The 22,289-nt window shown below is 45.9% G+C and overlaps 1 protein-coding gene across 4 annotated transcripts in view; it reads left to right on the plus strand.

Annotated features, from left to right (window-relative positions):
* The window catches only part of FEZ1 (fasciculation and elongation protein zeta 1), a 40,329-nt gene extending 19,793 nt beyond the window's left edge, over window positions 1-20,536 (plus strand). For 3 of the 4 annotated variants that reach the window (XM_029206868.1, XM_029206870.1, XM_029206869.1), the window contains 7 exons: window positions 4,926-5,012; window positions 6,903-7,071; window positions 11,011-11,282; window positions 12,286-12,366; window positions 13,779-13,854; window positions 17,706-17,771; window positions 20,175-20,529. In XM_029206868.1, the coding sequence (XP_029062701.1) occupies window positions 4,926-5,012; window positions 6,903-7,071; window positions 11,011-11,282; window positions 12,286-12,366; window positions 13,779-13,854; window positions 17,706-17,771; window positions 20,175-20,191 (768 nt within the window). In that variant the 3' untranslated portion in view covers window positions 20,192-20,529. Of the gene's footprint in view, window positions 1-4,925; window positions 5,013-6,902; window positions 7,072-11,010; window positions 11,283-12,285; window positions 12,367-13,778; window positions 13,855-17,705; window positions 17,772-20,174 lie in introns of all 4 variants that reach the window. The other variant, XM_029206867.1, reaches the window with a different exon arrangement.
* The last annotated feature ends 1,753 nt before the right edge of the window (window positions 20,537-22,289 follow it).

A 22,289-nucleotide genomic window follows, 5' to 3' on the forward strand; every position in this document is an offset into this window, starting at 1 on the left:
TTTTGATGTGGTATGTTTTCATTATCATTCAGTTCAAAATATTTTCCAGCTTCCTCTTTCTTTTTTGGCCTATGGGTTATTTAGAAGAATGTTTATAGATATTTTGTCATTGATTTCTCATTTAATTTTGTCAGAGAACAAAATCTGTACAAATTAAATCTTTTAAAATATATTGAGACTGATATATGACCTAGCACATGTTGTATCTTAGTGAATGTACTATGTATCACTGAGAAGAATGTATATTTTGCAATTGTTGGTTGTGATGTTCTAAAAAGGTCAACTAGATTAAGGTGGTTTATAGTATGGTTGGATTCTTTATATTCTGATTTTTTGTCTGTTTATTTTATCAATTATCAAGACAAGAGTGTTAAAAATTTCCAGTTATTACCCTGGATTTGTCTATTTCTTTCTTCAGTCCTGTTAGTTTTTGTTTTATATATTTCGAAGCTCTGTTATTAACTGCATACACTTTTATTATTGTTATGTCTTCCTGATTGACTCTTTTATCATTATGAAATATCCTTCTTTATCTCTGGTAATACTCCTTGTTTTGAAATCTGCTTTGTCTGATATGAATTTAACCACAACAGCTTTCTTATGCTGTTAGGAATACATTTTTTTCAATCCTTTTACTTTTCATCTATCTGCGTCTTTAAAATGTGTCTTTTATAGATTGTATGTAGTTGGGTCTTTTATATTCAGTCTGACAATGATAATCTGTGCTTTTTAGTTTATTGTGTTTAGTTCACTTGCATAGCATTTAGTTCATTAACATTTAACATAACATTACTAGTTTGTGTTTAGGTGTACCATCTTGCATTTCTATTTGTTCCATCTGGGTTTTTTGTTGTTACTGTTCCTCTGTTTCACCTTCTTTTGGGTTAATCAAATACTTTTTGGTATTCCATTTTATATCTACCTTTGGAATTTTAGTTATACCTCTTTGTATAGCTGTACCTTTTTTTTAGTGGATGCTAGGTTGGCATCTGCTCTCTAGCATCTCTTTTTTTTTTTTTTTTTTTTGCGGTACGCGGGCCTCTCACCGTTGTGGCCTCTCCCGTTGCAGAGCACAGGCTCCGGACGCGTAGGCTCAGCGGCCATGGCTCACGGGCCCAGCCGCTCCGCGGCATGTGGGATCTTCCTGAACCGGGGCACGAACCCGTGTCCCCTGCATCGGCAGGTGGACTCTCAACCACTGCGCCACCAGGGAAGCCCTCTAGCATCTCTTTTGCTGTTGTCTTTTCTCCAGTTCTCTTTGTCCCTGTGGGATATTCTTTTGATCCCTTTACTCTCACTTTAGCAGAGTTTCAGGAGATAACTGCGTGTGCTCAATCTCCCACGTACCTTCCTTCTACTGTTCAAAAACAGAAACAGGAAACAAAAGTTGTGTTGTAATGTGGATGATGCAAGAAAGACTACATGAAATTCTACTCGGAGGCCCATCATGGAAGAAAAGGCCTTGGCCTTACGTTAGGAGCTTGGTGAATGAATAAATGTACATTTATGTTTTTAGGTCAAAATAATATGCTTGAGCTATGTATGTATGTATGATTATTATTCACAATTCTCCACTTTTAATTGGGTTTTTCAGTTAATGAACCTATTCTGTTCCTGACTGTGATGTAAAAGATGGTCTCTTTTATCCCTGTAACTTTAATTGATAGCAGATGGTGGTTCTCTTAGACAAGAGGAAATGGGAGTCTAGGACAGTAAGTTACATCCTTCGGTTTTCAGGTGAATAAGCAGCTCATTTATCTGTGGAGGTGGGACTGAATATAGGAGGTGATAGTATTGCCATTCAGTCCTCTCCTTTTCATTCCTTCTTTCAACAAATATTTGTTGCCACGTGCTGTTTGCTGTGTTCTGGTGCATCTCCCTTTGGGGATATAGAAGCACTGACTTAACCCACACAGATGGGTTAAGTTGCCCTTTCCTTGGGCTGGGTACATATTGGTGATTTTGTCTCTTTCTTTTACTTTTTGACTGGAGGTGAAAATGTATCTTTATCTCTTAAATTTGGTCAAGAAGACAACCACCCATGTGAAACAACCATGGTAAGGGGAGGGAAATATCGTGCAGTAGAAATTCCCTTTCCTGTGAATGGAATCATCTGGAATGCTTTAACAAACAACACTGGTTAATAGTCATTATTGGACACAAGAACTTGATGTCATTTTAATTCTCACTGAGACTCCTGTGCACCTAGATTTAGCACTCTCATAGTCTCCAGGGAAGATTCTCTGCATTTATTTTTAAGCTTTAAGTGACCAAGTTACAGCCCTAAAGGCACACCGTTTACCGAAAGCAGGAGGAGGAAACAGCTTGCTGAATAGTATGGCCAGGCTCGTTTCTGGATCTTAGTCTTCTATTCTCAATTCTGGGAAGAAGTCACTCGGAAGAATGAGTTTTTTTCTGGGAAGAGCCATAGTTCACTTCAATAATATGGAGACAGCTTGAAGATTTAGTCTACAGAGAAATTCAGCCCCAATTTGACAGCCTTCTCATTTCCACACAAGAGGCTAAAGAACTCCCTGCAGTAGTTTCTCTGCATGTGTCATATATTAAGAATAAGAGTATTCATACACTCGTCCGTATACCTATGTGTATGAATATATATGACGAATACTGTTATCAATATACGTAAATGCTGTCATTTTCCAAAATCTTTCTCACCAGCTTTCCACACTCTGTACAAGATGCTGTCCTGGGAACAGAGGGAAGGGAAGGAGTCTGTAAACAGCATTGAAAGGAAATAGGGCTTGTTGAGAAGTGACAAGAGCAGAACAGAGTCCACTAGATAGAGGCAAAACATGGGACCAGGCTTAGAGAGGGTGAGGAAGATGAGGGAACCAGAACAAAAGCTACAGAGTGAGGAGAAAAGGAGAGGGACAGGGCAGATGCAGTGAAAGCAGAGGATGGCAGAGATCTATGTGGGGAAGAGGGAAGGGGCCAGGGCTTTCTCAGGAGGACTTTGTGCATGTGTCTCCTTTTATTTTATTTCATTTTGTAGCGGCAGACTTCTGAGATCTGAGAACATATGGGTTAGGTATAGCTCCCACAGTACTACGAACTCATGGTAACTTTCACAAGCTTATAATTCATTTTCAAATCTCGTTTTACGCATGCCTGAAAAATCAAACCAGCAGGCTTTGTACCAGAGGGGAGAGAAGGCTCTAACTAGGAATCATCCATGCCGCTGCCTGGCTTCCCTTATGTCTGAACAGCAAGAAGGGTCTATGCCTAAAAGCTCTCCCCTGCCTTCACCTGGAGCTCAGAGGGAGGACTTGGGAAGGGCGATGGTGTAGTTGAAAGATGCAGTATTAACAGCTAGTGAGGTAAACTCGCTAAAATTGACCACATCTCAGAAAATGTAAATATTCCATTTAAAAAATCAAATTAACTATGAAAAAAATTCTGGTTATAGACTAACACTTGGTGTCAGATGCTTATAAAAAATAATCCAAACAGAAAAGAAAACTTTGTTTCCCAGCATGAGCCTAACTTCTACCACAGGACTTTCTAGCCCTAAGAAAGTTCTGCCATGTGAGAGTAGTTGTGAACAAACCGTGGCTACAGGAGTTTCCTTCTGCACAGTGGGGAGCTGCAGAAAGCAGGCGGGTACCACAGGTGGTGGACTTGGCGGAGAGAGGAGCATATGGGTTCGACAGCAGAAATAGATGTCACCATCTGGCGCAAAACCCCTCAAATAATCCCATTACCTCCCTGTCCTACCCCTTATCCAGGTTGAGAGCAGAGGGCCTTTGAGATATATTTGAGTTTTTCTTTATGACATAGTCCTGGTTTTAAGCAAATGTAGATAGAAGGTGATGTGTTTTGTTGGGGGTACCTGCCAAGGTGGAGTTCAAGGAAGAGGGGAGAAGTTTCTGAGGATGGACTCCCTCTGACATGATTGCTTGGATTGGAACTGGGATGTTTCCTGCGGGTGCTAATTAGAACAGGAAAAGTGTAATCCCCAGGAAAGAGGGATATCAGCATGCCAGCTGTTGGTGCGCAAGTGAAATTGATTCCTGGATGACAGGTGTCTGCAGAAAGATTTCCTGGAGGCACTTCTTGCCAGACCCTAAATGACTTTCAAATGAGACTCCTGGACACAGACAGCTTGTTAGGTGGTTTAGGGGCTTATCCTGTGCAGGTTTTGAACATCAATACCAGGCTATGGCTGCTTGGGACACGGACAGTAAAGTCTGATATGCTGTGAATACCTTGCTGGACTTCTACATTTAGAATCTCAATGGTTGGGAGCTTTCAGAGCCTTACTTGGGATGATGGAAATCTGGAGACACATGGCAAATGTTTCAGTATTTGCTGTTGCTGTGGAGTTTGTCCTTTGGTTGGTGTGCTTAGGTTGTTCCGTTGGCATGTCCAACGGAGCTTCTGTACATCCTTCATCAGCTACGACACCATGCCTAGATTCCAATGACACGATGACATTTCATCAAATTTTAAAAACATGATTATTTGCACTGGAACAGCCCACCCCTTTAAATGCCTAATAAAATAAAATCTGGAAACTGATCCCCAGGTTGAAATTCCTTATATAAACAAGTGTGCCTTTGCTGCAGGAGTTGGTTGCCATTGTTACTCACCTCAAGAAGGTTCCTTGTTCATGTAAAAATGACCTGTCTGTGGGTTAAAGAACAGTTCTGCTCCCCATGGGTCAGAATGGTGCCGGCCACACATGCCTTTTTGTCTTTTCCTAAGCTGGACTCAGTGATGCGTGCTGTGTGGACAGGGTACCCTTGGAATTGGATGAAACTCTGCACACCTCTTCAGATTTTCTCTTTACACAGGGGATGGCCAGAGTGACCTCTGTCAGTGTCATCTATTCTAGAGACTGGAGAGAATCCTAGTTCTGCTGATGGTCAATCAGAATTCCATCCCCCACCCCACACCTCTTTCAGATCCATGAGAAAGGAGAGGAAGAGTTCAATGAGAAGAGTGAACATTATTCTGGAATCAGTGAGGAGCCTCTGCTCACAGCAGATCAGGTACGAATCTCTCTCTCTCTCTCTCTCTCTCTCTCTCTCTCTCTAAGTTCTTGGAACTTTTAGTTCCTTTGATAGACAAAAAGTCTGAATACATACCTGTCACATCCCTTTCAGGCAGCAGAAAAATGTATGGTCTTGTGGTGGCTGTGTCTTTGGTAAATTTCATGTCTCTTTAAGCCTCAGTTTATGCACCTGCTGTAATTAGGGATGTAATTCCTGACGTGTGTTGGATGTGGTCCATGTTTGATAACAGCCAGAGATGGGCTCAGCGTTTACTGCCTTCATTTCCTACTAAGTGTCTTTATTGCAGCTCATTGTACTTGGAGTCAAGACACTTAAGCAAGGGTCCCAAATAGCTGTTCTACAAGAATAGAAATGGCAGAAGAGGCTTCCAAGTGATGGACATTTTCTCATATTTCATAGAACACTGAAAATGTTGAGCCTTCCAAAAGAAGTATTAGAAATGCTTGTTTTTTTTTTAAAAAAAGATCTAATGCTTCACATTTTATTGAGTTACTTATATTTTGGTTTTAATAATTTGTTACTTAGGGAAAATACTCCTGAGTCTCTGGATTCCTTATTCAACCTTTGAGTCAACAACTATTCATGGGCACTTGCTTTGAGCAGGCACCTTTCAGGTGTTTTCACAGAGTGGTTCTGAAAAAACTCCACTAGGAGTTTTGGTTCCAGAAAGTGCTTTTCAGTAAAAGGAACTCTTTCATATCTGTGGTAAAAAGGTGGGCTATAAACAGATAAGGATCAAGAGATTAAAGGGAACCAGATTAAAAAGAATAGGGGCTAGCAGTTACCTTGTGAATTTGGGGGGAAATACAATTCAGTGACACAAGTTCAATGATAATGGCTCTGAAAGAGAAGCTCAGCCATAAAATTCTAAAGGGGGTTGGTGTACTTTGCTCGTGTTCCATGAATGGCTTGCAGTAGTCAAAAGCTAAGTATCCCTTAAATTTGTGAGTGGAGATGGGAAAGCTTGGGAATAAAATAGAAATTTTCCAGAGGAGGGGACCTAAGTGCCTTTATCTTTGATCCAGCCTAACATAAAGGAACCCACTTCAAAGACCAGTTGGCCTTGGAGATGGAGTCCATCACAGCATCGAGAACAGACAAATATATAGATGCACTGTTCTGACCAGACTCATGGATGGCTTCTTTCAGAAGCGGTCTTTGCTTATTCCATTTCCTTTATGTGTAAACAATTAACGTACAAAGTAGTTCAGCCTTATTCCTCTTGGCAGTTATCTAATTTTACTCTCTCTTCTAGGAGCTGTCCCCTACAAGAGTCTAGATTACAGCTGGGTTTCTTATCGATTTTCTGCTCTCCAGAACCTACCTGTCCTTTTATTATGTCATTATCTTTATTTCCACTTTTGTTGGGCAGCTTTAGTTCCTGTCCAGGTGAATTCTGGAGGAAGAGCTGTTTTCCTCTATGTAAAAAAGCAACTCCCCATTTTGAGTTATCCTGGGAACACTTTGTTTTTTTTCCCATCTTAAGCATCATCACAATGAATGGACTGGATTTTGTATTTGAGTTGGGTAGATAAAATGTCTTTCCACTTAGAAAGAAAGTGCTCAGAAAATTGAAGTAAATGTTCCCTTCCAGGAAGCTCTGCTTCATTTCCTGAAAGAGCAGTTTATTCCCAATAAAGCACTCATCTAAATGATGTTCTTGGAAGAGGTTTGACATTAAAGAGGACTTTATATCAAAGGAAGAGTGTTTGTAAGCCTTTGGTCAGATCTAGTTTTATTATTCTTCAGTATTTATTAAGTAACAATATTGCTTTAGGAATTTTACAGACAGCAAATTAGGAACATCCTTCCCTGATCAGAATTCAAGCACAGAAGAGTGAGCACTCCCTTGTGTACCTTCTCCAGGTGATTGAGGAGATTGAGGAGATGATGCAGAACTCCCCAGACCCTGAGGAGGAAGAGGAGCTTCTAGAAGAGGAGGATGGGGGAGAAACCTCCTCCCAGGCGGACTTGGTCCTCCTGCAGGAGATGCAGGCCTTGACCCAGACCTTCAACAACAACTGGTCCTACGAAGGTGAGAGTCCTGGGGGCGGGCTCACGGAGGACAAACTCAGCTCTGCCAGGCAGGGCACATGCTTCACACGCCACTAAGAGAAGCTCGGATCTAGGGAGTTGGCAATACCTTTCTTACTAGACATCAGGAGAGAAGTTAGCATTGCTGGGGGAGGAAGCAATATTAAAATGATAAAACGACCTGCTGTACAGCACAAGGAACTCTACTCAATACTGTGTAATGGCCTATATGGGAAAATCTAAAAAACAAAAAAAAAGAGTGGATATATGTATATGTATAACTGATTCACTTTGCTGTACACCTGAAGCTAACCCAACAGTGTAAATCAACTATAATCCAATAAAAAATTTTTAAAAATGAAAACAATGGTAAAACAAACCAAAGAACAAGACTAAAGCAGAACGAGTAGAGGAAATCTGAACCCACTATTCACAATGATGCCACCATGAAATCAATGAACAAACCTACAAATGGTAATGATAATAATAGCTCATATTTTTGGAGAGCTTTGGAGGGCCAGGCGCTGTTCTAAAACTTTCTATGCATAATCTCATTTCACGCCCGTGCCAACCCCATTAGGATTGAGCTAACTGAGTTTCCAAGAGGGTAAGTGACTTGTTTCAAGGCCACCGTTGCAGAAATATAATTAAGAAATAAAATCTCCTCCCCACCCAGAAAACCTCTCCACAGAAGTAGAGGTTTTCTTTCTGAGAAAATGAAAACAATTTCATTATTGAATTGATGCATGTCACAGTCAACCCACTAAAGGGATTGCAAAACTGGAAAGAAATCTAACCCGTGTCTACAGCTAACTGGACACAACCCATTACAATTTTGCAATTTAGAGTCAGGTGGCAAGTTAGGCCCCTGTTTTCTTTCTTGGGGATGACTTTTCAAAGCAGTGGCTCCCAGGTCCTTGAGGAAGCACATCTGAGTCCTGAGACTGGCCAGTGGCTTATTTAGCCATTAAAGTGATGCACATATATTTGAAAAACAGAGAGAGAGATTCTGAAAGAAAAAGGGAGGTGAGGGGGGGCTTCCCTGGTGGCGCAGTAGTTGAGAGTCTGCCTGCCGATGCAGGGGCCGCGGGTTCATGCCCCGGTCTGGGAAGATCCCACATGCCGCGGAGCGGCTGGGCCCGTGAGCCATGGCCGCTGAGCCTGCGCGTCCGGAGAGGCCACAACAGTGAGAGGCCCGCGTACCGCAAAAAAAAAAAACAAAAAAAAGGGAGGTGAGGAAGAGGGGAAGTCTCTTCCCTTATTTTCAACAGGGAGCATCAAGCCTCTTATTTTATTTTTTTAACATCTTTATTGGAGTATAATTGCTTTACAATGGTGTGTTAGTTTCTGCTTTATAACAAAGTGAATCAGCTATACGTATACATATATCCCCATATCTCCTCCCTCTTGCGTCTCCCTCCCACCCGTCCTATCCCACCCCTCTAGGTGGTTACAGAGCACCGAGCTGATCTCCCTGTGCTATGCGGTTGCTTCCCACTAGCTATCTATTTTACGTTTGGTAGTGTATATATGTCCATGCCACTCTCTCACTTTGTCCCTGCTTACCTTTCCCCTCCCCGTGTCCTCAAGTCCATTCTCTACGTCTGCGTCTTTATTCCTGTCCTGCCCTAGGGTCTTCAGAACCTTTTTTTTTTTTTTTAGATTTCATATACATGTGTTAGCATACAGTATTTGTTTTTCTCTTTCTGACTTACTTTACTCTGTATGACAGACTCTGGGTCCATCCACCTCACTACAAATAACTCAATTTCATTTCTTTTTATGGCTGAGTAATATTCCATTGTATATATGTGCCACATCTTCTTTATCCAGTCATCTGTCAATGGACACTTAGGTTGCTTCCATGTCCCGGCTATTGTAAATAGAGCTGCAGTGAACATTGTGGTACATGACTCTTTTTGAATTATGGTTTTCCCAGGGTATATGCCCAGTAGTGGGATTGCTGGGTCCTATGGTAGTTCTATTTTTAGTTTTTCAAGGAACCTCCATACTGTTCTCCATAGTGGCAGTATCAATTTACATTCCCACCAACAGTGCAAGAGGGTTCCCTTTTCTCCACACCCTATCCAGCATTTATTGTTTGTAGATTTTTTGATGATGGCCATTCTGACTGGTGTGAGGGGATACCTCAGTGTAGTTTTGATTTGCATTTCTGTAATGATTAGTGATGTTGAGCATCCTTTCATGAGTTTGTTAAGCCTTTTATTTTTAATGCATATTTGCCCCTGTGTCACATTCAAGTCTTAAGGGGTGGAGTCAAAATTTGAAACTAGGCAGGTTAACTGCAGAGTCCACACTCTTAATCTGTGTATCGTATTAACTCTCTGACACAGATTTGTGGTAATTATGATCCTGCAAAGAAAGAGGTGGATGAAGCGTGAAATTAAAAGATGTAACAGCAGTGGCAAAACTGAGTATAAAATTCATCCATCTGCGGGGATAGTGGTAACTAGGTGGCCGGAGGGGACATGTTCCCTGGGAGCAGATCCGAATGGGGGTGACGGGACTTATAAACGACGGAGAGGGAAGGCGGGCTGGTCAGGGTATAAAGGTCCAAGCATAGACTAGAATAGTGGTGAAAATAGAGGCGTGATCTGAAGAACTGCACCCTCTAAGTAAAACCCTGTGGCTCTGAAGAGCAGAGGCAGGGCGATGGCAGCAGAAAGAATCCGCTGTGACGGATGGAGTGGATTTGGCCCTGGTGCTGCATTCACAGCCGCTCCAATCAGGCCATTCTCCGGCATACAAAGGTCCCACACATAGAACTGCTCAGCAAAAGACTCGGGAAAACGGCTGAAATGCAGAGTGAAATGGCAAAAACAGAAGGAGGAGGACAGCTCCAAAGAGTGAAATTAAAGGGGAAGGTTGAGCTAAGTCAGCAAATCCCCCAGCAGAGCAGGAGCGGAAAGGGAAAGGAAAATGGATTCTGATGTAGAAACAAAAGATGCCGCTAGGACGGGGCACATTCAGAAATATGCTCCCGAATCTACTTTAGGTGAAGAAGTCTTAGGGGACAAGAGTTTAAAACAAAGTGATCAGTGTCCTGCCTTCCCAGGTTCCCTTTCCTTTTCTCTGACAGTAGCAGACGACTCGGTACCAACAAGCCAGACTTCATTTTTCTGTACATGTTGCCCATCTTTACATGTTTCACGTATTTTGGGGCACGTGCACCGCGACACAGGACAGTAGGTGTAAAGAAGGCCTCAGATCGCTCTGCTTACTTTGCTGTCGGCTGTGTCTTGATCAGGTTTTGGGAATAAACACCACCTCTCTATTGCTCCTCAGCACGGATGCCAAACCCCTTCATCATGTTTTCTTCCCCCCAATTCTTGACCCATTTCACATGAGGAATATTACAGAGACAGAGGGAAAATAGGGAGACGGAACAAGGGATCAAAACCCACACGTCTGCCCACACACGCTTTTTTGTTTTGTTTTGTTTTGGTGGTACGAGGGCCTCTCACTGCTGTGGCCTCTCCCGTTGCGGAGCACAGGCTCCGGACGCGCAGGCTCAGCGGCCATGGCTCACGGGCCCAGCCGCTCCGCGGCACGTGGGATCTTCCCGGACTGGGGCACGAACCCGTGTCCCCTGCATCGGCAGGCGGACTCTCAACCACTGCGCCACCAGGGAAGCCCTTCCCACACACGTTTTTGTGGACAGAGTCCACAGACTCCACAGTCCTTGGGGGCTGTTTTTCCTCCCTCCTTCGTTTCCCCAAGATGATGTTCTCTTCCTCAGTCGATAACTGGCTCTCCCTGCTGGCACGCCCCTAAATTGTGAAGGTCTGTCATGGCCCTTTGAGGAGCTGTCTGGGGCCGGGGGGTCTCCTGCAGACCTGTCAGGCGGCCAGGGCCCCGGGAGCCTCTCCAGTGGGCTGGGCTTGATGCAGTGACCCTGCAGGATGGTCTTCCCCTGCAGGACTGAGGCACATGTCTGGGTCTGAGCTGACAGAGCTGCTGGACCAGGTGGAGGGCGCCATCCGAGACTTTTCAGAGGAGCTGGTGCAGCAGCTGGCCCGCCGGGACGAGCTGGAGTTCGAGAAGGAAGTGAAGAACTCCTTCATCACGGTGCTCATCGAGGTGCAGAACAAGCAGAAGGAGCAGCGAGAACTGATGAAGAAGAGGCGGAAAGAGAAAGGGCTGAGCTTGCAGAGCAGCCGGATAGAGAAGGGAAGCCAGATGCCACTCAAGGTAAGAGGACAGCCTGGCACGAGGACCAAGCGCACCCACGCCTCCGGGCTCCCCGTTGCAGGTCCGGGGACCAGCCCTGCCGTGGCCCCAGACAGACCTGTCCTAAGCCGTGACAATGAGCAAGGACACCCTGGCAGACAGCAGAGCCACGAGAGGGAGAAGAGCCCACCCGTGTCCTCTGCTCCCCTAGAGGATGCCCGGTCTAACTGGAGGAGACAGGATGTAACACTGGAAAATAAGTGACTATGGCGTGTGCTATCTTAAGCTAGATCTGAAAAAGTGGGGTGAAAGCATTTAGGATTGAAAGGAGTTGTGCCCTGGGACGAGCCTGCTACCAGCACAGCTTAGGGTCCTGACTCATCTCTTTAGGATGTCCATAGGGTGTTTCCGGATGGAACATTATGACGCCTTGTGATATTGACCAGATTCTTCTAACCAGTGGTTCTCCATCAGGGAAGCTCAGCAGAATCAGCTAAGGAGCTTTTTCAAAATACCTTTCCCTGGGCTCCCTCGCAGACCTACTGAATTGGGCCCGGGCATATGCATTTTGGAAAAAGCTTTCCAGATGAGGACAGTCGTTTTACACCTGCCCTTCCCAATGGCTGGCCGTTTTGTTTTCTTCCCTGAGACATTTTCATCGTCATCTGTCCAAGTCTCCCTCTGCTGCTTTATTTTTCTGTGTACACAATGGAGCCTGAAATGAGGAAACCCAGGAGTGCGGGGGGGGGGGGGGGGTCTTGTCGCCCGAGGCACTTACTCAGATAAGAGTCTTTGAGACTCTGCTATTGCTTCTTGCAAAGCTCAGGCTGAAATTTTGGCCCATCTCTTAGCCCAGGTCTTACCTTTGCTTTCTAGTCGCAGAATTGGGGTCTGGATCTGGGACAGTATGGAAGCTGATGGGTCCAGGTAGCTTAGGGAGGACACAGGTGTCCCTGGGGCAATGAATATGAGCGGGAAGCACTTGCCCTTCTGAGTCTCGTTGTCCTCCCCGCCCCCCCCACAGCGCTTCAGCATGGAAGGCATCTCCAACATCCTGCAGAGCGGCATCCGCCAGACCTTCGGCCCCTCAGGAACTGACAAGCAGGTACAACCCATCTCCCTGCTCCCAGCTTCCTTCCCAGATTCTTGCAACTTGGTCTCTCCAACAGAGCAGGGGATGGTGATTCACTAGAATTATCCCCGCACGGGGCCAGGTTGCAGGGGGAAATGTCCTAACAATTTCTTCCATTCTAAGGAGGAACAGAAAGTGTCTTTTTAAAGGCAAAGTTTTTTGAGCTTTAATATGAGAGGGCCTGGATAAAACTTAAAACTCAACACTACTTGTAGACCTATGAGTTCAGTTGTTTTCAGAACAAAATGCATTAAAGGGGAATCCACTTCATGAAAGATCCCATCCAAGAGCTTCATTACCTCTGCCACACTGGGCCACCAGGTGAGCCAATCCCACCAAGACTGCCTCTTCACTTCAGCTGCCCTGTTGACTGTAACCCGTGCTGCGGGGGTCTCCCGTTTAGCTCCATTTAGTCAATCACTTCTCACCTGAGAAGTGGCTTGCATTTCTGGCTCTCAGGTGCCTGCCATGTGCTAGGCTCTGTTGCTTAGGGCAGTACAGAGATGAGGAAACCCTGGTCCGGCCCTCATGCAATGCATAATAGTCTAACAGAGAAGGCCAATTTGTCAATAGACGCCTTTGAGGTTGTGCACAAAAACTGTGTATGTTTTAGACATATTTGTAGCTGAATCCTAAGTGTTAGAATTCTGGAACTACAGCCTGGGAAGAGATTTTAGGAACGTCTAACTCACTCCCCTGAGTTCACAGCAGTGAGAACTAAGGCCCAGAGAGATTAGGCGTTTCCCCAAGGCCACGCTGCTAGTGGCAGGGCCAGGCCTCCTGGTCTAGAGCTCTTCTCACTCACGACCCCCAGGCTCCCTCAGAACCTTCCAGGTCTCTCTGGCCGGTATTCTTTGATATCCCACTGGACTCTAAGATGATTTTGTTGTAGGAGCACCTCATCTCCAGCAGAGGGAGCAAACCCAACATCCCAGACCCAGGGCAGGGTTGAGGTTTTCTCACCAGTCATTTTGACAGAAGAGAAACCATTCATTCTCAAGTTGCACTGCAGAAGATAAGAAAATATCACCCCCCCACCCCCTTAGAATGTTGTCTGCTTTCAGCTTGGAGGAGAAAATGCTCACCAGGATTCCTAAATAATCAAAAAGTTTCTAGTGTCAGAAGAATATATCCGTTGGAGTGGAAGGACATTTTTCCTGGCTAATATGGTAAAGTCTTACTTTTAAAGAGACATTTTCCAAAAATGGGGAAAAAGTCCTGAAACGATGGCGCGCACATCATCACGGGTGTTGTCGAGAATGTCAAATTTGACGGAGCGTGTTTTTTAGAGAAAAGCCCAATCCCCATGCAAGCTGTCAACCGTATCTGAGCCCCCGGGGGCCGGGCTTCTGTCTCACATGCTGCACACCCTGCTTGTCTTCTAGTACCTGAACACGGTCATCCCTTACGAGAAGAAGGCCTCGCCCCCGTCGGTGGAAGATCTCCAGATGCTGACAAACAGTGAGTTCCTCCCATTTGCAGCGAGACCAGGGGCTCATTTCCCTCCCTCCCACCCTGTGAGTCGCACCTGTGGTATCTCATTCCGGAGGTGTCCCCAGAGCAGTTTCTATGGGTCAAAATGTGCTCCACACCGTTGCATCACGTCCCCGGCACGGGGTACAATTAAAGAGTTCTGCAGCGATACCCAGAGCTGCCTCGTCTTTTCCCGGTTCCTGTAAGGGAAGAGGCTTGCCAGAGAAAAGGAGCTGGTGGAAGAGGCTGGGGCGGTGGCAGGGTGGCAGTGGTGTGCAGGGGCTCCCTGTGGTTCATCCACCGGTCTCAAGGCTGTGCATTCTCTGCCTTGCCATTTCTCTCTTCTGAAGCTTGAGGTTGCCTCGCGTCCCCAAGGCAGGGAGCTCCTTCTAAGGGACTGGCTGTATTTACTGAGAAGCAAGGTTTCTTGGGTGGGGTAAGGCTGATTAGAGAGAATAGAGTCTGGTTTTCCTTCCAGGCAATGACTGCTTCCTCTCTTCCACTCTGACTCTAGTGTCAAGTAATATTAAGAAACATTCTGAGCTATGGGAGAAAACAGCCTGTGACAAAGAGCCTTTTGGAGGCAAAATCTCTTTATAGACATCAAACACTACAACCCGCAAAGGGCCGGGGGGGGCACGTGGTGTCAGCCCTCAGTGTCAGCTGGATTCTTTTAGGAAGAGAAAAATCCTAGGCTGAGATGTGGGGACGGGCTCAGTGAATCACGAGACCGTCCATCTCCCTGGCAACCGTGCACTGCATTGAGTGACACACTAACCGGGCTGCGCAGCCTGCAGCCCCGTTGCTGTGCTGCTGCCTCGGCGGGAATGGACCCCTGCAGGGCCATTTGACACCCTAGGGAATGGGAAGAGGTGCTTCAGCTGTTTGGCTGAGGAAGATAGATACCTCCTGGGCCCAGTGCTAAAGGTGCCCAAACGGTTTCATTTTTATCGTTTTGGAGAACTAAAGCAGGAGGTTCTGGTAAACGGAAATCTTGCCTACATCAATAGATACTGCGGCCTTGAGAATCTGGAATTTTAAATTCAAAGTGCATCGGCTTCCTCTAAACTCATTTGGAGCGCCTTTATTTGCATACATATGCACAAAGATTTTTTTTTTAACGGAAGCAGATAGAAACGAGCTGACATTTATAGGTGTTTGTATTTTCACAAGGAGTAAGCATTTGGAAAATAATTTGGACAAATTATGAAGGTTGATATATGTAGAGTACTCTATCGTACTCTTTTTTTTTTTTCTATCATGCTCTTTTTAAAAAAGGAAGAGCTATAAATTTATTACAGATACCTATTCAGGAATTCAGTGTGAAATCCTTTCATTTTAATTAAGAAACACTGGGTTTGTTTACACATTTCAAGTTCATTTTAAAAGTTAGGGCTAGAGTATATCCATCATTTAGAATACTTTGGAAACATAGAAATGTGAACAAAAGAAAATAAGTAACTTCTTGTCCCCTTCACCGTGGTTACTGTATGGTGTTTTTCAGCCATAGTATTTTATGCCTTTTCCATATGGTTGGGATTATACCGGCTATAAAATTTCATATCATGATTTCAGTCACATCAGTTAACATTTGGTTAACATCCTTTTTATGGCTCTCTCTTCTGTCATATGGACATACGACATTCCAATATTTTATCCCTTTAAAAATAAAACTGCCAACTTTCCTGAATACCAATTCTCCTGTAGATGATGAAAGCTCTCTTTTTGGGCACATCCTTGTATGGGTTCGTGAATAACAACTCCTCTGTCCCCAACTCCTGAGTCAAAAATGTAGGCCAGGGCTTCCCTGGTGGCTCAGTGGTTGAGAGTCCGCCTGCCGATGCAGGGGACGCGGGTTCGTGCCCCGGTCCGGGAGGATCCCACATGCCGCGGAGCGGCTGGGCCCGTGAGCCATGGCCGCTGAGCCTGCGCGTCCGGAGCCTGTGCTCCGCAACGGGAGAGGCCACAACAGTGAGAGGCCCGCGTACCGCAAAAAAAAAAAAAAAAAAAGAATGTAGGCCAAAGACTGGCTCCGGGGACTGGGCAATTTATATAAAGTTTGGATTTTGGAGATCACCTTAGTCACATATTGACTGAGTGCAATTATTGTATTTTTACGCCTATCTTCTTGGTGGGCAGCATTTAGTCTGCTCGTGCTCAGTTGCAAAGTATTTTCAGCCTATTACATCGAAATGAATCCATGTCTAAAAATATGGAAGAAATAAAAGAAACCATTGCCTGGATGGCCTGAGGTCCAGTCTTTTTCTGGAGTTGGCCACGGACTCATGCCACCATCAGGCTCTGTTCCTCACCCACTCCTGAGCTTTGGAGTCAAGTTCCATGACCCTGACTTGCAATCAATGGAAAACAGGACCTAGGAATGGACTGGGGGGGGGGGGTCCCTCCATTGTAATGGTTGCCTCCTGACCCCAGCTATCAGGGCCAGCTGATCTTTAGTGTTTTTTCCACTTGCCAAAAGTAATACATGTTCATGGAAAAAAACTGGACACTGTAGAGATATCACAGTAGAAGGGAACAACGCCCGGGGTCTCACACTCCGAGGTATCTGCTTTTTACGGTTTCGTGCACATTCTTCCAGATTTTTCTATGAATATTAGCATTTATTATTTACTCATTTAAAATTAATACATAAAGTTCTGCAGCCTTCTTTCTCCATTCATAAGTATGTCTTGTGCATAGAGATCGCTCTCATCTCTCATGAAGCTGTATGAGACTGTGTGTGTATTACATACACCACAGTTTACTTAAGGCATCCACTGATGAATAACTCTGTTGTTGGATAACCCACCCCTGCCCTCACTTTCCGATAGTATAAGCGAGGTCCAGGTATTTTCTTGAAGGATTTTCTACAAAGCTGACTTCCACAACATGAATCATGAATATGAGAAGATGCTTCCTAGTTTAATAACAGAAAAATCTGTTTTCAAAACTTTTATAAAAAGCCTTTAGGCTTCATTCACTTCCCTATTGTTTGCTTCATGTGTAGGTCATATCCTGTTTCAACAAGAAGTCTGTAAGCTCCTTGAGGGTCATTAATATTCTTGCATTCCCACAAATTCTAGCGCTGTACTGGGCATAGAGTAGAAAATATTTGTGAAATTAAATTCATTTGCTGTTAATAAACTGGAGGCGAGAACTTTGCTAATAATATCTGTTTATACGAATAGAATGTCTTTAAAGACAGATTTATCGGTGGTTCGGTGATGTGACAGCTGTCATTCTTAACATTTGGATTGCATCTGAAAGCTGATTCCTTTTTTAAATTGCTTTGTTTATTTTTATGATCATTAAAGATACATACTTAGGAGGTGATGTGGAAATTATAGATGAGCACACACAAAAAAAGTAAAGGATAAAAGTGAAGTCACCTCATCCATAGGGCCACCCTGACTCTTTTTTTTTTTTTTGCGGTACGCAGGCCTCTCACTGTTGTGGCCTCTCCCGCTGCGGAGCACAGGCTGTGGACGCGCAGGCTCAGCGGCCATAGCTCACGGGCCCAGCCGCTCCGCGGCATGTGGGATCTTCCCGGACCGGGGCATGAACCCGTGTCCCCTGCATCGGCAGGCAGACTCCCAATCACTGCGCCACCAGGGAAGCCCTGACCCTGACTCCTTTGATGGATTTCCCAGCAGCCCCCTCCCCGCCCCAGTAGGTTGAATGCTGACTCTTGCCAGAGGCTTCTAGACTTTGCTCAGTACTCAGTGAATGTCTTGTTTCCTTGACTCTGTCTCGCTCACTTTGGGTTGGTGGGTTGTCTGGCCCCAGAGGTGAGCCCTATGCCCTGATGCATCTTAGCTCCTTTCTCTCTCCTTCTCCAGTTCTCTTTGCCATGAAGGAGGATAATGAGAAGGTGCCCACTTTGCTGACGGACTACATTTTAAAAGGTGAGAGCGGCCCAGGCCTCTGGGAGCAGAAGCATCCTCTAGGGCCCCCTCCCCCAGGACTCCTGCTGGACACGTGGAACCCGCACTGCAGCCCTCCCAGGGCATCCACGCCAGGCCAGATCGGGCAGGGCCAGGGGACTCAGTGGACAATTGTGGGGAGGCCCTCGCCTTTGGATGTTGCTAGGAGGCCTGAGGAGGAGATTCCATCACCCCCGAGTCACCAGAGTGACTCCACACAAAAAGCAGCCAAACCAACAAAAGAGTTATTGTGAAAGTTCTCTGCGGCTTGGGCTATTTAGTGGCAAAAACAAAGCCAGAGGATACCTTTAACAGTTTCAACTACTTGGAAGGCAGCAAACTAGAGTCATGATTAGCTACATCCCTTCATAACTTTTTTGTTTCATCTTTTATTATGGAAATTTTTAATATATATAAAAGTAGAGTGAACGGTATGATGAACTGCCATGTACTTAACATCCAGCTTTAACAATTATTAACTCCTGGCCAATCTAGTTTTCATTTATATCACTTCTCTCTTCCATGTTATTTTGAAGCAAATACCAACCATTATATATATTTTTCATTCATGAATATTTCAGTGCACATTCCTAAAATATAACCACGATATCATGATCACAACTAGAAAAATAAAAAATGTAAAAGTATCTTTGAGGGACTTCCCTGGCCATCCAGTGGTTAAGATTCCACACTTCCACTGCAGGGGGCTCAGGTTCGATCCCTGGTCGAACTAAGATCCCACATGCCTCATGGCATGGCCAAAAAAAAAAAAAAAAAAGTATCTTTGATTACCCAACCAGTGTTCAGGTTTCCCTGATTTTCCTATAAATTTTTTTCAGGTTATTTGTTTGAATCAGGATCCAAAGAAGGTCCATACATTACAATTGCATAATGTATCTCTTAAATCTCTTTTAATATATATAGGTTCCCCTTTCCCTCCTCTCTCTCGTTCTTTGAATTTTATTTCTTAGAGAAACCAGGTTATTTGCCCCATAGCATTTCCTCATTCCGGCTTTTCCTCGGTAGTTGTGTCCTCACGGTTTCATTTAATACGTTCTTCAACCTTTTGTATTTCTTGTTGCCCAGTAGAGCTAGAGGACTGACCACATTCAGATCGTCCACACCAGACCAGACCAGGCAGGGCCAGAGAGCTCAGTGTACAATTGTCCACAAAATTTTTGATAAGTTTTAGGTTATCAATGGTTGTAAACTTCCATTAAGAGACCTATTACCTGGTTGTCTTTCTTTGGGAGATATTAATATCTGTATTAGTCTGCTCAGGCTGCTAAAACAGAAGACCAGGTGGCTTAAACAACAGAAATTTATTTTCTCGCAGTTCTGGAGAGTAGAAGTCCAGGATCAAGGGGCCAGTAAAGTGGGTTTCTAGTGAGGGCTCTCTTCTTGGCTTGTAAACAGCTACCTTCTCGCTATGTTCTCACACGGCCTTTCTTCTGTGTGTGTGGGGAGAGTGCCAGAGCGCTCTGGTGCTTCTTCTTACAAGGACACTAATCCCGGCAGATCAGAGCCCCACCCATAAGACTTCATTTAACCCTCCCTCCTTAGAGGCTCCATCTCCAAAGACAGCTGCACTGGGGGTTAGGGCTTCAACATGAATTCTTGGGGGGACACAAACACTGATTGTGTAACACTCTCCATCAATGGTCATTCATTGTCCAGATTCTGTTTTTCATTAGGTTTTGCTCCACAGGCACAACCTTGGGCACAGCTTCCAAAGGCCTGTGGACCTCAGTTTAGAACCTCTGAGCTGTATTGTTTCCATAAGGCTCAGAAAGATTAATATTAAATTTCCGCAGGATGAATTTAGACTAAACATTGGGAAGAACTTCTGACTCTTAAAGGTTTTTAAAGAGTATCCCATTTCTCAAAGGAGGTGTGTAGAAATGGGTTCTATAAGTCTGGGAGCCCGAGAGCTAGACTTTACCCCTCACGATCCACTGAAATGTCAGTGAATTTATAAAACTAGTTAACATTTACTGAGCACTTTCTATTTGCCTCTGAGCAACCCTGTGGAGTAGGCAGAGGCACAGTCTACTGTATACATGAAGAAACAAGCACAGGTAGGAGAAGTTATTTCCCGAAGGTCATAGAATTAGTAACAGCCAGACCCAGGATGTGAACCCAAGCAAATGGGCAGCAGAGACCATGCAGTTAATCATTACACTGAACAATCGCCTATCCCTGGCTCTTCCTCCTTCTGGAAGGAAGACACGTGATCACCATCCTTCCCTGGTTCCAAGGGGACAGTTCTCTGCTCAGGACGCAGGCGAGAGGCTGGCGTGACCGCTCTCGGCCACGGACACCCTGGGCTGGCAGGTCTGGCCACACACTTGCTTTGACATCCCTTCTCTCCTCTTCTCTTTCCAGTGCTCTGTCCTACCTAACCTTGCCCTTGGGAGCAGCCTTGCTGCGGAGGTCACTGAGCAAGAGTCATCCCACCGCAGGGACTGCATGACACCACGTAGCCTCCGCCGTGTATTTAAACGTGTATAGCTTAACCTGGATTAAACATGAGCAAATGCGCGGGGTCCTTTGCTGTTGGCTTCTAGTCCTAGTAACCATTGGATGCATGACCGAGGGGCAGGGCTGGTGACGTCACCTCCTCTCTGCCTGTGTCGGAGGGAGGTAGACGCTGTCGCCACTCATGGTGTAGTCTGGCTCCAGCCCTCAAAAACAGCTTCCACCCTAAGACTAATTTTGAAATAAACCTTCATTTAATTAATATTCTTCATGTGCTTTGGCGTGTGGTGTCCCTCGGCCCTCTGGTACCAACCTCCAGAGAAAGGATGTGTAGCTGCAACCACATGATGCTCGTGGCCCGTGGCAGCCAACACGGTGTTTAGGGCTGGGCCGGGGGTGGTGGTGCACGCCATGCCCTGTGGCGGGGCTGCAGTCGTACAGACAGGAGGACGAGGCCATCTGCAGACGCCTAAGATCTAGCTGCTTGACAGCTTTACAGGGAGCCGCACGCTGAGTTGGAGGAGCTACTGGTTAGAGAGGAGATTGTGAAGTTAGCGCATGGCAAGTGAAGCTCGGGGGGAGCGGCTGGGCAGCTGTGGTGCCTCCTGTTGGGATGGCCGGGTTGACTCCAGGAGGCCCGGGTGCTGGAGGGCATCAGCTCCGCTGGGTTCTCCCAGCGTGGGGGTCCCGGCTGCTTTCCTGACTGCTCCCACTGACCCCTGGTATCCCCTGGCCGTGCGTGCCCTCCTTGCCCTCCCTGCAGCCCTCGACTCCCATGTGCTGTCCCCGGCATTGCCAGCCTCTTTGGGCCAGCAGGTGAAAGCTGTCCTCGTATCCGGAGGGGGCTCAATTTCACCATGACCTGAACTGTTTTGGCTTCCATCTTCTGGCTTGAATGATACTAACTCTGCAGATTCCCACAGTCCTGTCTTAAAACAAAACTTTTATCAAGTACTTGCTATGCACCTGCCACTAGCTTTGTCACCTCTACAAGTCATCTTGCATCTCAGCAGCCCTACGTAGGTAGTAGCGTTGCCCTGACAGAAGGATGCGGAGACCAAGAAGCAGAGATGCTCAAAGTGGTGGAGTCAGACTGGCACCTTGTCCTCTTATCCAGTTAGATCTCCACCCCCTCTTAGGAGTTTGGTGTTTGTGTGCCACACGGAAAGCCGTGCTTCACCACACTGGCAACTCCACAGAAGGCTACAGATCGACACAGGTGACAATAGAAGGCATCCTTGTTGCCCTGCCTCTCACTTCCTGGGCCTCTGCTTTTCTAGGAGTGGTGCCGCAGAGCAGTAGCAGTCTTCCCTGGGGGTGAGGGGGCGGGGAAACTACCCCAGTGCCTGCAGCTCAAACTCAGGCATCTACACAGAGCAGGACTTCTGTGTGGACAGAGCCCCGGCCACTATAGGAAGGTGGAAACACCACAAGGTACCCAATGCAAATCCTCAGGGGTCAGCGTGTGTACCTAAGTACCAGAGCTTTGACAAAAAGGGGCACCTGCAGCTCTGCATTCTTTGGTGCCACGGCCAAGGGGCAAAGGGCCACTGGCAGGGTGAGGTCCTTAGCACGATTCACACTTTGCCAGCTATGGGGGGGGGTGGGGGAGCAGTGAATTCCCAAGAGCCTTCCTTCCTGCCTTGGATTTGTCAGATCTGGGTCAGCCACTCCTTTCCCCCAATTTATCCTGCCAGCAGGTGTCTGAAGCAGCAAAGACAAGCTAATCAAAGCTGCTGGCAGTTAAAAATAAGCCTCAGGTGCCAAGGAGATGCTCCATCTCGGAGGAGGTGAGTCTAGCAGGGCGGGGGCGGGGGTGGGAGTAGCGGCTGCTGTTTCCCTCCTGTTGTCCACATCGGGAGCCGAGGGGGATAGTAAATCAATGTCTCATGGTTTTGCATCACCCTTTCCTCTGTCCTTGCTACTCAACATGAGGGGCCCAGACCAGCAGCAGTGACAACGCGTAGAAACTTGTTAGAAACGCAAAACTCAGGCCCAGCGCCCAGCAACCCCCCCCGCCCC

This window comes from Monodon monoceros, unplaced genomic scaffold, assembly GCF_005190385.1.
Source record: "Monodon monoceros isolate NGI ecotype Baffin Bay Population unplaced genomic scaffold, NGI_Narwhal_1 Super_Scaffold_7, whole genome shotgun sequence".
NCBI classification, from domain to species: domain Eukaryota; kingdom Metazoa; phylum Chordata; class Mammalia; order Artiodactyla; family Monodontidae; genus Monodon; species Monodon monoceros.